Source organism: Ptychodera flava, chromosome 3 (genome assembly GCF_041260155.1).
Source record: "Ptychodera flava strain L36383 chromosome 3, AS_Pfla_20210202, whole genome shotgun sequence".
Taxonomy (NCBI): Eukaryota; Metazoa; Hemichordata; class Enteropneusta; family Ptychoderidae; genus Ptychodera; species Ptychodera flava.
This window is the reverse complement of record NC_091930.1, coordinates 23682237-23701338: the sequence shown is the minus strand read 5'-3', so window position 1 is coordinate 23701338 and position 19102 is coordinate 23682237. Positions and strand designations below refer to the sequence as shown.

General features: G+C 36.5%; 1 protein-coding gene and 1 long non-coding RNA gene across 2 annotated transcripts; both read left to right on the top strand.

Annotated features, from left to right (window-relative positions):
• Positions 1-143: 143 nt before the first annotated feature.
• On the top strand, positions 144-9218 carry LOC139125702 (kin of IRRE-like protein 3). The gene is made up of 3 exons (XM_070691807.1): positions 144-749; positions 8430-8717; positions 8947-9218. Exons 1-3 carry the CDS (start codon positions 428-430, stop codon positions 9150-9152), a joined length of 816 nt encoding a protein of 271 aa, XP_070547908.1. The 5' UTR covers positions 144-427; the 3' UTR covers positions 9153-9218.
• Positions 9219-10234: 1016 nt separating this feature from the next.
• Positions 10235-11461, top strand: LOC139125696 (uncharacterized). Its single transcript, XR_011550337.1, has 3 exons — positions 10235-10513; positions 10802-10928; positions 11429-11461. It is a non-coding gene; the product is annotated as an uncharacterized lncRNA (long non-coding RNA).
• Positions 11462-19102: the final 7641 nt, after the last annotated feature.

The window sequence follows — 19102 nt, the reverse complement described above, 5'->3', positions numbered from 1 at the left end:
CTTCATGCACAGAACAAGTAGTGAACTGGCGAGAGAAGAGTAATAAAACAAAGAACTCCCATATTATATTGATGCAGCAATTATGGCTGACTTTCGACTATCTGCTCTTTACATTGGTTTATTTTACACTGTCATCTTCCTAGGTAAGTATTTGTATGTTATATGCAGTCTACCAATCAAGGTGAGTTAATTACACTACAATTCCGCCTTGAATGCGTTTTATACATCTGTCCAAAACTTTTATTCATACTTGATCCTGCGAGTTGGCAAAGCTGTTGTTGCAAGTTCAGTTTTACTCAGATTTTCAAAAAATCAGAATATTAAGAATATTTTCATGGGCGCTACTAATAGCTTGTACAAAGTTTACTGCAAAGTTGTCCCGGTTTACTGATGTAAGACGCAACAGAATATCAAAATAATTATCAAAATGTACCCTTTAGATTTCAGGAATGCGACTGCATTCATCCTAAAGCCAGTTGACACTTTAGTGCTAGCTGGGGACTCTACACAATTAAACTGCATCTTTGACGTCGCCCCTGTCTTCAAAGCATGGTATCGTGGAAACCGCTTGATAGCTTTAGGGGAAGATATAGAGGATCCCTATACAGGACACTATGAAATCGTTGGCGAAGGAAACGTGTATAATCTTCGAATCCACAACACGGCGTCAGACGACGGAGGTGAATACGAGTGTACGGATATTTTAAACAGATCACGGACAGCAATGGCTTTTCTTTATGTCATTATAGGTAAAATATATTATAGTTTGAATCATGCACAGTAGCTTTTTCGTCCATTTTTCGGAAGGGGCCGATGCAGATATTTAAAATAGTGTAGCTTTCAAAACTGTACACATTGTAGTAAGTTTGAAAACCGATCAAGAAGAGCGTCGACACAAATTAATATCGCGGGGACATAATGTAGTGTGGCGGCGGGGCCGGGGACCTGTGTTTCGGGCGTAAACTAGGGTATATGAGAGACAAACGTCCTTGCAATTGGGTGTGTAATCAAAAAAGGAGTCAAGAAGCAAGGTCAGGTTATATAATTATTCATTATATTTAGTTCGATCAGTCAGAGCATGAAGAAAAGCAGATGAACGGATAGAGAAAATTGTGAGAAAAACTATATACGTCTCGGCCGCCTGTGATTAGTCGAATGTCGCTACAAACAACATGAAATTTTCTAGAATCACATCACAAACAATGTTCGCCACACGAATAACGCAACTAGAAACACCAGCGTACAAAAATAGAACAAAAACACAAGCTATAAAAGAAGCGCAATGGGGATTGATATAAAAGGATGAAACATTAAGGAATTTATTCCTAAACAACCGATCATCGCATACAAAAGAAATGGAAATATCAGCGATATGCTAATAAAGGTCTAAGTCCTAGGCATTACCAACGAATGAATACATCGCTATCCAACCATAAGATAACAATAGAACTTAGATCAAACAACATCGACACAACATTAAAATAAGAAAGATGTATACTTATTTCTTTAGGTGACTGAGGAAGAAAAGTTGTTGTGTGAAGTCACATTCCCTTTATTACAAATGAACTCAACACAATCGACTCAATACAAGATAAGTAGTCCTCAAACACAAGCAATCACAATATCTCACCGTGAACAACACAAAATCTCTGTTCGAGGCCTTCTTGATCGATATTGGCATTAATTCGGGACAACAAGGCCGACATCGACCTGACATTCCAGTCAGTCCGACTCCAGAATACGCGCAACTTTTCAGAAAATACGTAAAATCAAGAAGTCTCGACACCGGCTCGATTCAATGTACTTGCTACAGGGGGCGATAACCAATAGCTCTAAAGCGATTCTGCAACACATCAACTAGACCGAGGAGCCTACAAGTACTCTTAAAGCATACTTACCAGGCCACTGCCTAGTGCTGATCTCATCAATAAGTGACAGCATCTGAACACTACTGTGACAAGTTATTCTTCACCCTGTGTTTTGACTACATCCCGCTGCATCAAGCATAGCTCAATCAAACAAGAGACGTTCATCGCCGAACAACAAACAGAGATTGATAGTTATGAAGATTCCAAAACACAAAAGGCAGCCAAATGCCACAAGAGAAATATATTTATAATCCAAGCGACAGACTAAACACAACACAAAACACAATTGCAAACTTCCAGGGGGATGAACAGAACCGAGTTTGTCTTTTCAAACCCATACCAAAGACCTTAATTAGGGCCACCAATGTCTTCAAATAGAGAACTACCGCAAAACAATGGCAAAGTTCAAATTAAACAAAACTGTGTCACCAAATACAGAAACAGGAAATAAAACAAACACAAAAAAGCCAGAAATCAAGCTACAAGAGACACAATTATTATAATATCTCAAACACAATAAAATGCCGTACAAATTCTGAACATAGTATAAACATAAATAACGCCATAAATCTAAGATTAATGAAAAATCTATCATCACACAAGTTAACAACAGCAGATATAAAATCAATGAACTTGGCAAATGGTTGAAATTCATCCAGACACCAAATCGTCCTCGCAGAGTTTATCTCGTACAAGACACAAACACATTCATTAGGAGAATGAGAATCCGATACACAATGCGACACAAGCTGACGAAAAAAGATAAATTCAAACACGTCTCGATGGACTCCACAAAATAACAAATAAAAACACGAATCGACACATTTGAATTCCTACAGAGAACAAAATGTCACCCGAAATTTACTCTTTAAAGCTTGTTCAAATTAAAAAAAACACTAAGTTACATCAAAACCTGCAACACTAAAAATAACTTTGTTTCAAAGGTCAATATACTTAATGCACGATTAATCGAACATGGCTAAAAACAACAGGAAATCTTTAATCTCTAGTCGCATCGCAAACAGTTCGCCTCAACAATTACGCGACTAGAACACCAGCGAACAAATGAAAAAAACAAAGAAAACACTAGTGTTCGCAAAGAAAGGATATAACCTATATATATATATATATATATATATATATATATATATATATATATATATATATATATATATATATATATATATTATATTTATTTATTTATTTATATTTATTTATTCGAACTCAAACACAGATATGATACAGTTAAAAACCATATACATCCGCACTTACAGGAGGATTTTAGTAAAAAATACAAATAACATGATGTTACAGGACAAGAAAGCAAGTTAAAACAAATGACATGCACAACAAGGACAAAGTAAAAATTCAAAAGCAAATGCTTTTAGCTTTTCTTTTAAAACTCGAAACAGGAATGTTAAAAATTGGTAGACATTGATAAAAACTATTATATAGCTTTGGAATGCGATTAAAAAGTGAATTGCTAGTAAATTTAACTCTACCACCAGGTTCATGAAATGTCCGTTTCTGTCTAGTTGATCGCCGAGGAATGTGTAAATTAAAAATTGGTTGGCAATCAAGAAGGGCTAATTGATTTGTGAAGAAAAACAAGGTCAAAATAAGTGCGCCTTTTAGACAGCATTGGTAAATTAAACATAACACACATATCATCATATGAATAATCATCAAACCTTACATTTACAAGATAACACAAATATTTAACAAAGTTACGCTGTACAGCTTCCAGTTTGTCTGAGTACACTTTGTCAATACTATTCCAAACAACTGATGCATACTCGAGTTTAGTTCTAATGAATGTTTTGTAAACCATGAGCAATGCATCCACTGACAACCGTTTGCCAAACCTTTTTAGCATGCCAAGTAGTCTTCGAGCATCAGTGACAATTGAAACAACGTGAGTTGAAAAAGTTAACTTTGTGTCTAGTGTCACGCCTAGGTCACTGTAACTATAAACAGTCTTCAAGTTGTGAGCATCAATATTATAATCCCTCTCAATTGGCAATCTTTTCAATGAAAGACGAAGTACTACACATTTGTCATAATTAAGGTGCATTTTCCATTTCTCAGACCATGTGGACAAGTAATTGATATCTTCTTGTAACATTGAACAGTCATTCACACTACGTATTATCTTAAACAACTTCAGATCGTCTGCAAAGCCTAAGGAGCCACATTTAAATTACCAAATATATCATTTAAATAAAGAATGAAACACAGTGGTCCCAGTTGTGACCCCTGCGGAACCCCGGACTTAACTAAGACAGGGTCTGATCTACACCCTTTAACATTAACTACCTGGGATCTATTAGTTAGGTAGCTACTAAACCAGTCAAGGAGGGCGTCTTGTATTCCATACTTACTAAGTTTGTAAACTAAATATTATGATTTACTTTGTCGAAAGCTTTGGAAAAATCTGTATATATAACATCCAACTGTCTTGTCTCATTAACAGCAATACGAGCTTCATTAAGCAAGACAGATAGATTAGATTCACATGATCGCCCAGGCAAAAAACCATGCTGTTGTTCAGACAAAACACACTTAACATGGTTATATACATGCCTTGAAATCATTTTCTCACACATTTTCGAAACAATTGACAAAAGGGACACTGGGCGATAATTTCTAACGTTAGTTTTAATACCCTTCTTGTGTATAGGTACACCCAAAGCTTTCTTCCACTTTGTCGGGACAACCCTCATGGATAGACCGATTATATATGAAAGTTAGTGGAATGGAAAGTGCATCAGCACATTTTTTAAAACTATTGCCTTATGTTCATTTAGGGCTAAAAGTTCTAACTTCACCTCTGACACAGATATAGTGAACTTACGCAAAGGATCATGTAATTGAGTGTCTAATTCAGGAATGGTATTGATGTCATCATTTGTAAAAACAGATTCAAAGAAGGTATTGAAAATATCGGCCTGAGCTTGCTCGTCACAAGCTTCATGTCCATCCAACTCTATAGTACCAGGAATACGCGATTTTGTCCCTTTCATACAAGCTGAAGTAAAGGAGAAAAATCGCTTGGGGTTGCACTTGACATCTGCTGAAACAGATGCAACATAATCATTGTATTTCAATTTCGCCAGTTTCTGGAATGAGGTACGAGCCTGCTTGAAAAGTTCTATATTCTCAGGCACAGGTATACGTCTTTTGGCACGATGTCTAAGTTCTTTCAATTTTAAAGCTTCGATAAGCTCTGCATCATACCAGGGGGGGGACGCGGCGACGAAGTTTGATTTGCGGCACGTGGTCTTTAATAGCTGGCATAATTAAATCATAAAAAGTCTCCACACAGTCATCAACGGTACCAGCTGTCAGTAAATCGATCCAATGGAATAGCTGCAAGATCGGATTGAAGATTGTTGTAATATTGAAAAAAGTAACTTAACTTCAATAACTTATGGAGCTTTCAGTAATTACAGGGAGAGTTTGGCCTTGGGGAAATTTCGCGCACACCACTATTCATGGTGTCTATGATGAAATTATCAATAGTTTTTCCAATACAAAAATAGGTAAATCTTTACATTTGTGTACTCTTAATTATTGATATAAATTTTCTTGATTATACTAGAGTGGTTACAAGTCAATGGTTGTGCAAGAAATTTGATTTTGGAAATTCACTGAAATGTCGATTCAATATGCATTGCGGTCTATGATGAAACTGTGAATGATTTTTTTGTTAGTACAAAATTAGATTAATCTGTGCATATATGTATGCTTGATTATTGATATTAATTTTCTTGATTAGACTAGAGTGGTCTATGGTTGTGCAACACATTTGATTTTGGAATTTAATTGTAATGTCGATTCACTATGCATTGTGGTCTATGATGAAACTATGATTTTTTGAGCGGTCTATAATGTGCATGTATTTTGTTGGTGATTTGCTATTCAGGAAATATCACATGGACAATCAAAGTTTTGGCCATAAAATCAGCTTCTGTCGTAAGTGACCCTCCCCCCAAGATAGATTCATAAAAAGTGACCCTCCCCCTTGAATTGTTTTCTAAAAAGTGACCCTGCCCCCAATTTTTCCGGCCCAGCCCCCTATAATTACTGAAGGCTCCCTTATTTATATTTGTAAAGTTTGTCAAACCTTCTGACTACCGTTATTTAATCAGTCTGAAGATCCTTTTTATCAGCTTCTATAGTTTTTGATATTTTTATTTTGGTGTTATGCGTACTAATTAGACTTGTACACCAACAAGTAAAACTTTCCATTTCAAAATCTGATGGATTCCTTGAGGGCGCCCTCACGCAGTACAGCTGTATACAGCTGTAGCATGGAAGTATAATACTTCCATGGCCGTAGCAATCGATCTTGCCAGTAAAACTGTCTCCCACCCTCAATCACATTAATATTTGCTCAACTAATCTAGAGACACACACACAGAATGTCTTTCAAATATGAATCACGAAGAAAGATACTTAGAAAATTAATTGCATGAGGCAGTAAGAATAAGTAGTTAGTATCGCTGCTCAAGTGCAATCACTGGACGCCATATTTGCTCTGGCCCATTCCAAATTCTGGTACAGGTGTCAAAGTCCTCACTGTGTTAGGCCTTTTTAAATGACATTTAAATTCAACCCTAGATTATCAAAGTATTTGTACAAGCCTCTATCTCCACCTACAAACTAATGTTTATCACTAACAGAATTAAGCATCTCCCTACTGATTAAATACAACTTTCCTTTACTGATATACCTTCAACAAAGTGGTACAACTCAAAACAAGGCTTGAATCTCATCAGAATATAAGTACATCAGCCAATCGGAAAACTGGACATAGGCCGATGGGAAACTGGACATAAGCCAATCGGAAAACTGGACATAAGCCAGTGAAAAACGTCAAGCTAATTACAACATATTTCAAAATAGCCACTCATTCAGTTCAATTTTAACGTACTATTTCAATTGTTAGCACAGATATATATATATAATATATATATATATATATATATATATATATATATATATATATATATATATATATATATATATATATAGAGAGAGAGAGAGAGAGAGAGAGAGAAGAAACTTGGGTTGAAACACACTACCACACCTGGTTAAATTGTTAGGTTCCAAACGTATTTATTATACCTCAAACACAACGTTTCGCTCTAAATTTAGAGCTTCTTCAGGTGTTTTCTCGAGGTGTGAGTACGGTCAAAACTGTCTGGACCTACGCCGAGAGCTTGAAATTGGCGCGCTGAAGTCATAAAAAAGATACCCCGGTCGCCATACATCCTAACTCTGATCAACACAGTACCAGCGATGCTTCAATAATCGGCATCATCCAAGTCAACAAACAGGATGACAAATACGCAAACATCCAGAATCACAATGGACCAAAAAACTTGACACACTGTCTCCAGCTGGCCTAAACATTCATTACAGTTATTTTAGGCCAGCTGGAGGACAGTGTGTCAAGTTTTTTGGTCCATTGTGATTCTGGATGTTTGCGTAGTTTGTCATCCTGTTTGTTGACTTGGATGATGCCGATTATTGAAGCATCGCTGGTACTGTGTTGATCAGAGTTAGGATGTATGGCGACCGGGGTATCTTTTTTATGACTTCCAGCGCGCCAATTTCCAGCTCTCGGCGTAGGTCCAGACAGTTTTGACCGTACTCACAACCTCGAGAAAACACCTGAAGAAGCTCTAAATTTAGAGCGAAACGTGTGTTTGAGGTATAATAATACGTTTGGAACCTAACAACCAGGTGTGGTAGTGTGTTTCAACCCAAGTTTCTTCTATCTTCACCCCATTCCACGCTCCACTGGGGATCACCTGAATTCCTACAGTTTCTTATATATATATATATATATATATATAGTATATATATATATATATATATATATATATATATATCTATATATATATATATATCTATTATATTATATATGCTTATATATTTAGGCCTATATACATTTAATATAATATATATATATATATATATATATATATATATATATATATATATAAAACACAAGCTATAATAACTGCAATGTGCGAAAACTGGGGAAACATAAACAAGGACAAAACACAAAGGAAATTACTTCCACAGCAACCGATCATCGCATACAAAAGAAATCAAAACATAATCGATACACTGATTAAAGCGAAGGTCGTCGACATTAGAAACGATGCAATAAACAATACACAAAACGATCAAAACATGATATTCTAGTTTCTCTGCTATAAGAACAAGAGATCAACATCATAGACACACTATAAAAAAACGAAAGAGATATATCTACAGCCGACTGAGGAAGAGACCGCACTGTTTTCGAAACATGGCTCAACGGGTCACGGCTGTCTTAGACAAATTCGACTACGCCCCCGTCTCGCCGTGGCTTATCTTAAAATTAAGAACATGTTTGCTAATGTTCACATCAACAGCCAAAACACAATATAGACACAAAACACATTAAAGCATATACAAGACGAGATAGGTGTCTTGTGAAGCGACTTTCCGTTTATTACAACCAAGACCGGTGTCATACGATTTTTCCTTCAATTTTTTTCGCAGATAGTAGAACAAAATGTTCGGTAAAGAATGATTCCACAGTTATCACGGGTGCTGATGTCTCTTTCAACTGCAAAATCGAACTCGACGACAATGCTCCTGGCGATCTCGTCTGGTACAGCAATGGCAATGAAGTTTCTCGAACAAGCGGAAACGTGAATGTGTGGAACACGACGCTCTACGAAGATGACAACGGTGCAGTTTTCAGCTGCCAACTAGAACACAATACTCTACCCCCTCCGAAATGGTCTGAGCTTGCATGTGAAGAAACCATTGTTATGGACGTCCAGTGTAAGTTAAACGTGTTAAAGCTATTGTCAGTAGGATTACTTGGAAAGTAGAGAATGCTAAGAAAATGACACATAACAGGATACTCTTCATCAGCAACTCGGCCAATTGAAAAAGAAAAGTACAATTAAGTCGAAAAGATTTAAAGATATCCTGTCTCTAAAAAAGTGTCCTTTTCCTGTAATTGTCCTACGTTTTTCCCAACTTTAAGCTATCTTTGTATTTGGTTCAGATCCTCCGGACATTGAAATCACAGACAAAATAGGATCAACTCTCGTAGAAACAACCGTTGAAGGCGACTCGTACTTTGCACACTGTAAAGTAGATGCAAATCCAGTCGATAACCTAAACGTACAGTGGCAGTACGGACATATTACAGTACATGATGGGGCGCTACTCGAACTTCAAAATGTCAATAGAAACCAGGGTGGCCTATAGAACTGTATCGCTGACAATACATTTTGGGATGGAACGAAAGGATATAAAAGCAATTCCATTCAAATCGATGTGTAGTGTAAGTTTTATTCTACAGTCATTACACGGCACCAGACCGAATAGGGAAAATTAATCTGAAAAACATATAGTGTCAGTTACAAAATAGCCATTGATCCAGTTATGACAAATAGATACATGTACACATCCATGCCTGCATGTGATTGATTGATGATTGAGTGTTAGGAAGAAAACATGCAAATTTTATTCAATATATCTATACAACATAATTGTTGGTTCGATCCGCCTTCCGTTGAAGGAATGTTATCTGCAACAGTTGTCAAAGAAGGCGAGTCACTGACTTTGACATGTCATGTGATCGACGCTAATCCAAATGACGTGGAAATTTTATGGATTCTCGCTGATGGCTCAGAGTATGGTGACGCAGTAGTCGACATCGTCAACGTGACTAGGGGATTGCAGGGTAATCAAAGTTGACACAGCTACTAATACATTCTACGACAGAACACATGGCATGGAAAGCGATATCATTTACCTGGAAGTGCAATGTAAGTCTGCGGATAACACAACACACACACCACACACACACCACACACCACACACACACACACACACACACACACACACCACACACACACCACACCACACATACAACACACACACCACACACACACACACACCACACACACACACACACACACACACACACCACACACATTATATTATATATAATATATATATATATATATATTATATATAATATATATATAGATATATATAACATAACTAACAACGATAAAGTGCAAATGTGCCCATTTTGATTAGATTGCAAATATACTGTGAACAGAGAGAGAGAGAGGAGAGAGAGAGAGAGAGAGAGAGAGAGAGAGAGAGAGAGGAGAGAGAGAGAGAGAGAGAGAGAGAGAGAGAGAGAGAGAGAGAGAGAGGTTGCTTTTATTTAAATCTATTCGGTCACGTGAAAGTGCGGCTCTTGGTGTCTGTCTGTCTGTCTCTCTGTCTCTCTGTCTCTCTGTCTTTGTCTCTCTCTCTCTCTCTCTCTCTCCAGATACCGCAGTAATTAATATGACAGTACAAGCCCCTCATGAAGTGAGCGAAGGCAGCTGCATTAGTATGACATGCGCACGTGTTAGATGGAAATCCGGATCCATACAGGCTCAGATTGACTCTGAACAAACACGAACTGGTTGAAGTGATGACTTTATACTCGTGTACGAAATAAACACATTTGAAACAAATGATGTTGGTTCTACGAATGCCAGGCATTCACACTGTTTTTCGACGGGATGAAGAGTACTCTGTGGTTGGGAAAGATCTTAAAATGAAAGGTAAAGTCACACTTTTTATATATCTCCGTTTTTCTTTTTCTCTATGTTACGCTTAATTTATCCATCCGTGATGTAAGTTACATCATTATAATTATTATGCATACCCATGTCGTTCTTTGGGTTAATAACAACGCTAACTCGTATGAGTATCTATACCTTTGGTTTGCCCGTCTTTGTCGCCATGAACATTACAAATGGATAAAATTACCATAAAAGGATTTGGCCTGATAAGTTGAAAGTCAAATACATTTTTATCTTTTCTTATTTTTCCTTTGCTTGTGATTACAGTTCCGTCGTCCTGTTCAAGCACTGGAACTATTTTATTCCTTGTGTCACTATTGTCTTCGTTCCAATAGCAGCGTTGGCAGGAATTCTATTGTCCACCTTTTATTGGAAAAGAAAACTACAAGATAAAGTAGGTTGGAAACACTGTCTATGTATTAGTGTCTCTCAAGCATACGTGCATCTCAAAATACCAGAAACCAGATGTCCATTTACTTACATATACTTGAAATTACTGTTGTACTATATTTTCATAAATGTACTAATAGGTGCATGAAGCCCTCCGACCGGGCTAAGCGTGGACATTTTTCAGCGAAATCATTTGCTGTATTCGAAAGAAACCAAGAAAATCGACAGGGTTATGGTTAACATTATGAATGTTTTGCTATTGTGAAGTTGAAGCCCCATGGAAAATCCCTTTCGCCAATGTCTAAAGACTGTAGGTCTATGTATATTTACTTAAAAAGCAAGTTTACTTTACATCTCTGTTATTTTCCTTATTGTTACCCTTGTATGTTACTTTAAAACTTCTATTTGCACACTATTGTAAGAAAGTCATCTATGAACTAAGGTAAAGTGTCATCAAATCATTAACTTGTGTCGTTTTGTCATCATTTTGTCTTAAAACTCAAGGCTAACCGCACAAACGACTCGACAATGGACCCCTGTACTGCGGCATTTTGTAATACGACGCATTTTGTAACAACTTACGCAAAATGTAATAAGGGTATCAGCATTTTGTAATAAAATGGTCTACGCATTTTGTAATAAGGGTATCAGCATTTTGTAATAAATTATTGTTTACGCGATTTGTAATAAGGGTATCAGCGTTTGTAATAAAACGCGTTTTGTAACATTAGTTAACGCATTTTGTAATAATTATAAACATCCGCTGATATTGTATGTATTTTAAATGCTTTGTGGTTTCTGAATACGTAAAAATGTGATAGCATATAATGATATCGAGATTATATCTCACTACCGGTGCTAGGTTATCATATTAACGCCATATAAGGGGGTCTGAGTTGACATTTAAAATGCAATTGAAGACAGAATGAGATTATGCGATTTATAATTGAGAAAACAACTGAGAAAGTTTTTGTTGGTTTTACATACAGTACTGTACTTTGAAAAGACAATATACTGCAGACCTTTCTACATTTTTTATTCAATATTACTGTTGGTGGATGGAAAGAGGAAGGCTTGAAGATGACATGCAGAGCTCAGAATATGATAAAAGATAGCGACATCATCAACATTGACAGTGTTGTATACTACGACCTAATTTTATTATACTAATGATGTACATGCAACAACACCAACCTTATCCAGAAATGGTTCCCTTGTGACATTTTGAGGGTTTCGGTCTGATTTTTAGGGCGTTGCTACATTATTTTTATTTTTTTACAAAAGAAAAACAATAAATATTGTTTTTGGTTACAATAAAATTGTGTATCTTATGTTTTTGCATGTATATTGGATGAAGTTTGCAAAACTCGAATAATCAAATTCTGAGTTTTGCAAAATGATTGTAATATTAGTGTACACAGTGATTTGAACGAAGCTTTTATTGGGTTCATAAAAATGATGTTACAAACCACCGTCCCTCCACCCACCGGTCTGGAAACGCGACACGTGCGCTATTGTTTAAAGGTGTTAATTGCTCTACCGTTGGTACGAAGCGCGTTACGGATGTAAATGCTTGCTTTGGGACGCCATCAGTAGCGTTTGGCAACATCTTGCGGTGCGGAGTATTTTTATTTATTGTCATGTCTTTGCTCCTCAGGTAACTTCGTTACCATAGCCAGGATTTCTGCTACAACTGAGAAACTGTGTTATTGAGAGTAATTTCTTTTTAGATTTTCTTCTATGATTTTCCGTGTTTTTCCGTCGAATTTTCGCCCAACAAATTTGACCTCGCTAGGTAGGAAGAGGCACCTTATAGTACGAAAGTTTTCCCCCTTTTACTTGTAGAAATAAGAATAAATCTAAACGAATTTGGCGTGATCAATCAGCGATGGGGATTTTAAAATTGGTAGTATGCGCGTTTTTTTGTCGTTTACTCAGTTCTGTTGCAGAAAACGCCCGAGTTTTCGACGATGCATTTGTTGTTAAAAATCAAGATGGCGGCCACCATACGTCGGCCACGCGTTTTTTGAACAACGAAAATTGCCAATCAACCCGTAAAATTCCCCGTAAATTTTGACTTGCGAGGTGTATACCTTCCTAAAAGTTTATTTTCTAGAATCGATTTTCATTCTAACATTACTCGAAATTTGTGCTTTGATGTTTCGGAATGCTGTTGAGTTTGTCGCGACGCCATTTTGAAACTTTGATCGCGCACGTTGGTTCTTCGGTCACGAAGTTTTTTTCCTCCCTTCCATGTTTGAATCTAATTCAACTCAGCATATTTCAGTCTTTGAACATTAAATATACGATATTTTACGAATGGTGAGACACTTATTTTGATGTTTTTTTCGTCCGAAACGATGATTTTTGGGATAGTGATTTTGTTTGTGTCTTTGTTTATCCGTTTTAAGACTTAGAGGTACGGTCGCGTACAGTTGTCTAGCGGCGATTCCATGCAAGCTCAATCTGTTTTGGAGGCCAAAAGAGTACGCAAAAGCTTTGAAAAGAAATGAATTTTTATGTATAAAAATGTGAAAGAACCTTGAGGCTCCCACCTCAATATCGAAACGTTTGTGTTACAATATCGACAAGTTTATTCAGCAAAATCGCTGTAGGGTGGAGGGACGGTGTACAAACATTTTCCTGGAACCATCAGTTGTAGACAACGGAATCTCATATACATTTAGACATTATTGAGAAATAGGAAGGGATAAATTCTTTAGAATGTCGTCAGAAAGAGAAGCAATATGTGAAAATCATTGTAAATTTAGAATGTTAGGGGCTATTTTGAATATTTAATGAGGTCATGTGACCAGTATTTGCATATTTTGGGGTAATTGTAATACTACAATTCCAAAAATATCTTGTAATTGTGGACAAAGTTTGATAAATTCAATAGTCAGATGTTATGAAATAGGATACCTTGACCTGTCTGTTCCCATATTCAAGGGCGATGTGTGTAATTCTTCACTTATGAGTGAAGACAACAAAATTTGTGTAAGTTTTATCAAATCTGTGTAAAGTTTTTCATAATATATAAAGTTTACATCAATGTCCATGGTCATGGCACTATAAATAGTGATTAAGCATTGGGATATGATACAATATTGATTATCTTTTACTGGAAAATTGGAAAACATGTAAAAATAATGATAAATTTATATTGTTGGCGGCCATTTTGAATACTTAATCAGGTCACATGACCATTAGTAGCATATTTTGGGACAAGTGTGTCATTGTCATTCAAAGTATACATACTTACTGTGGGAAATATTTCATAATATTAGTTCCTGGATGTTATGTTACGTTATGCTTTGACCGACCTAACACTTAATATACAGAGCCTTTGTTTACATTACACTTAGCAGGTCAAAATGATACAAAATATCAGTGTTTTTTTCAAAATTTTGTCACAATTTCATTTCAGTCCATGTTGACGTGATAGAAAACAGGTTTCGTGATGAAAAATGATGAATAAATGAGGAATTCCTATGAAAATAAAGTTATATATTTAAAAAAATACAATATTTTATATATTGGCGGCCATTTTGAATACTTAATTAGGTCACGTGACCATAATTTGCATATTTTTGGAAAAGTATTTTTTGATGATTCAAAAATTATACTGGTATGGTGGACAGTCTTTGTTAATTTAGGAAGTCAGACGTCATGCTAGATGGTACTTCCAAATGTCAACTCCACCACAGGGCCTTGGTGTGCGAAGGTTAAGTGGAAAATAACGTACGAAAGATTGCAGTATTCTAAGCAACTTCTATACGTATGATATGTGATTCTCTAAATTGATTGTCGATAATTTACGGTAATAAGATTGGAGGGGCACGTTAATATGTCAATGCTGACAGCTGATATTTTTCAAAATATACTGAAATAAACACTGACGTGAAGCAGTCAATTAAAATACTGAATGATCATTTATTTTAATCATCCCATAAACAAGTACAAAATAAAGCTCTCTCGACAGACCAGCCACTTTTCCTTGTATGTAAAAGGTGACAATTCATATCTACTGAGCCATGGTTTTGTTTTCATAGATCTATTTCTTTCCCGTTGTCTTCATCCTTTGAATCTATGCTATCGCCCTATGGTAAAATTTGTCTAGCCAACGAGCTAGGATAAGCTGCCCTGCGATACTAAGATTAAGCTAAATTTGATTCGCTATCCTACTGGTTATACCTGCCATCTGCCATTATCATTAAATGATAACAGCCATAGAAAGATAGACAGACAGACAGACAGACAGACAGACAGACAGACAGACAGACAGACAGACAGATAGGTAGATACATAGATACATAGATACATAGATAGACAGGCATACTCAGGCACTCTTTCCTCTCTTCCTCCCTTCCTCCCTCCCTACCCACGAAGATGAATGCATACATACATACATACATACATACATACATACATACATACATACATACATACATACATACATACATACATACATACATACATACATACATACATACATACATACATACATACATACATACATACATACATACATACATACATACACACACACACACACACACACACACATACATACATACATACATACATACATACATACATACATACATACATACATACATACATACATACATACATACATACATACATACTCAACAGGTCAGATATACTTCCGCTTTAGTAGCTAAACAAGTCATCGTTGATTACACAGTCCCCGCTTGTCCATTTTGTTATAATCTTTGGTGTCTAGGTAGCTGTGGTCTACGTAGCTGTGGAATGATATTGATGCGGGATGCATCAGGCCTCTGACTTGCATAATAAAGTAATCTGAGGAACGTTCAATAAAATTGACCCCTCTCTGCCGGTAATGACCATTGAAGGAACTTTTGATTATATCACACCTAACGATGCCCTCACTGCCTCTAGTGTCATGATGGCACATACTATACACATGTTTTGGTGGAATTTTAGAAATGGTATGGGATCGGGTATGCTGTTGTCATTACACCGATTTTGTCCAAACTTGGCACAAAGATCATGCACTATGGCATACATGTACATGTCAATGTACTTCGTGACATATTCCAATATGGTTGCCAGATTGTCATTTTTCCCTAATATCGCTGCTAGATGGTCATTTTTGGATTTCTCATGTCTTTGAGGCTTAATCATATGCAAATATTCCTTATCCAATGTTGTTGAGACTTGGTACAAAGATAAAGTACTATGGCATACATATGCATGTCTACTAATTTTGTGCTATGATCCATATAGTCAATAGACAGCCATTTGATTTCAATTTTGGTGTGATTTTTTATGTCTTTAAAACATAAACATAGGTCACTGTCCTTCGATGGACTGATTTTGTTTAAACGTGATATGGCTGCATTCTTGTGCACATTAATTTGTTTCATTATATGATCCGAAATGGCTAATTACCTTTGAATTAAGCTTCAAAGACATGCAAAATTCCAACAAAATGGCAGTTCTGCAGCCATATTGGCTCCTATCGCAAGGTTAATTGATACATGCATATGTATGCCATAGTGCTTTGCCTATGTGCAATGTTTGAACAAATTCGGTTCAAGGATGTTTGAGTTATGGTTCAAAGACATGAAAAAATCGCAACAAAATAGCCGCCTCACGCCCATATTGGATCGTATCGCAATATAATTCTACATGCATATGTAGGCTATAGTGTTATGCCTTTGTGCCAAGTTTGAACAGAATCGGTTCAAGGATGTTTGAGTTATGGCTCAAAGACATGAAAAATCGCAAAAATATGGCCACCTTGCGGCCATATTGAATCGTATCGAAAAATAAATCGGTGTGCATCTGTAGGTCACAGTGCTTTGCCTTTGTGCAAAGTTTGAACAAAATTTGTTCAGCAGTGTCTGAGAAACGGCTGCGGACGAACGGACGCACGGACGCACGGACGCACAGATGGACGGGACCCAATCTGTGAGTCCCCGCCGGACTTCGTCCGCGAGGACTAACAAGTCAAATCATTAAAACATCAGATTATTCTGACTATTTAGTTTAGTTTAATTGAGTTGAGTTGAGTTGAGTTTAGTTTTAATTTTGTTTACTTTAGATTACTTCAGTATAGTTAAGGTTATTATGAAAAAACGCAAAGAATGTATAACGACACATAGATTTAGTCATTAGCGCGCGTTTAGCGCGTCCGGCGATGCGTTGCACTAATGTCTGAATGCTTACTTTGCGGTATTTTCGTAATAGTTATTATTATATTACCATGCCCTGCCCGTCGCATTTTGATTGGTCGAGCTAAACCACGTGACTGACCAAAAATACACAGTAATGGTTTGATTACATGCCCGTGAATATGATAATAAGATTAACGACTCAAAGTATCGTAATTATACAGCTTAAACGTAATTCATAATCAATCACAAAATAAAATGGAGCACTTGTAGGTCAAGTTAAAATACTTTTTTCTGAAAACATCTCCGGCTTTGCCAATTTTTGACAGCGCGCGTGACAGTGCGTCGCGTATTGCTCAGTTTCTGGGGCCCAGTTGTCGTTCGCTCCTAAAATTTTCGGAAATTTTGACGGTTTCCTTGCGTTCGATGGTAATATAATGGAAATAGCAGACTCCGATCTGACCATTAACGTTATTTGTGGGCGTTGACTCGAGGAAAGCCAAATTAACGGGCTCGGCAAGCCTCACCCGTTAATTTTTGGCTTTCCTCTCGCCCTTGCCCACAAACAAACGTTAATGGTCAGCGCGTTGCCCGGTATTTCTATATCATACATCTCCTTTTTATCAAGAATATATGCACCCGTCGTTTCCGATGCATTATTCCATACACTTTAAAGGCATATTCTGCGAGCGGGTTAAGGGTAAGCGCCATCTTTGTTTACATCGCGCGGTCATTCAACATCGGATGTACGAGCCGAGCAGCGATGTCGTGCCAGATTTGTACAGTGCCGTCTTGGTGAACTGTCGTTATTACCTCATAATATTTTTCACCTGCAAACAGTCGTAATACATTTACTTCTGTTTCTTTTATCAGAAGTTTTTTCAAAGTACAGTATGGAGTTTCAGTATGGAGCCATTCAATGATGCAATGTTTATTATCAAATATGAAAGTAAAGGGGTTACTGCATGCCCGTTACGTGCCCGTTTTTACGGAAGCTCGATTCTATTGTTTGCGAAGGCAGATGTATAGTAATTTATTTTATGTTATTATATTTTATTTTATCTGAGTATCTACCTGTTGATTGCTGGTTGTCTGCAATACATGTACATCAGAAAGAATGTTGTTATCCTCTATTTAATAAATCAACTGACTGTGTATACCAATTATTCTCTCATTTATATGATAATAAACTAGTCAAAATCTAGTAGTTACCTGCCTCAGATGATCAGTTGGTAAAAATACTGATTGACAGCTATCTAAAATTAAGTCATTCTAATTTGAAATGGAAGTCAGGGAGCGATCAATTTTTGTACTTACTTAACGAGTAAACACACACTTTGTAATACCATTCCAAAGTCAATAAAATATCTGTTAATGCTTTAAAACCGGGAAAAGTTTTTAAAATTATTACAAAATGCGTTAACTGTTATTACAAAGTGCGAATTATTACAAAATGCTGATACCCTTGTTACATTTTGCGTAGACAATTTTTTATTACAAAATGCTGATACCCTTGTTACAAAACGCGTAGACTGGTTTATTACAAAATACTGCAGACGTTATTACAAAATGCGTCAGTTATTACAAAATGCTGATACCCCTTATTACATTTTGCGTAAGTTATTACAAAATGCGTCAGTATTACAAAATGCCGCAGTACAACCCCAAAGAGGTAAGGGCGCGTAAATTAACATTTTTGTATGGAATCTAATATATGGTGTTATCTAGTTTACAAGGGTTCTTCGAGTAAGAGGTTAAGGAAATTGGTCATAGAGGCCAAACAGAAAGTCTGATTTGTATAAAAAGCTCTGTACTTCGACTACAAAGAGCGAACAATTTATCATCAAAACGTTCATATTTTAGTGATAAATTACATTATTGATAGAGGAGAATGCTTTCCGCATCCCTCCTCGTTACTTTGATGTTAAACAGTTACCTATAGCAGTATATTCGTGAAAGTTACTATAAGTGAAGTTGATAACAATAAGTCCATGTCAAACATCTGAAATAATGGGGA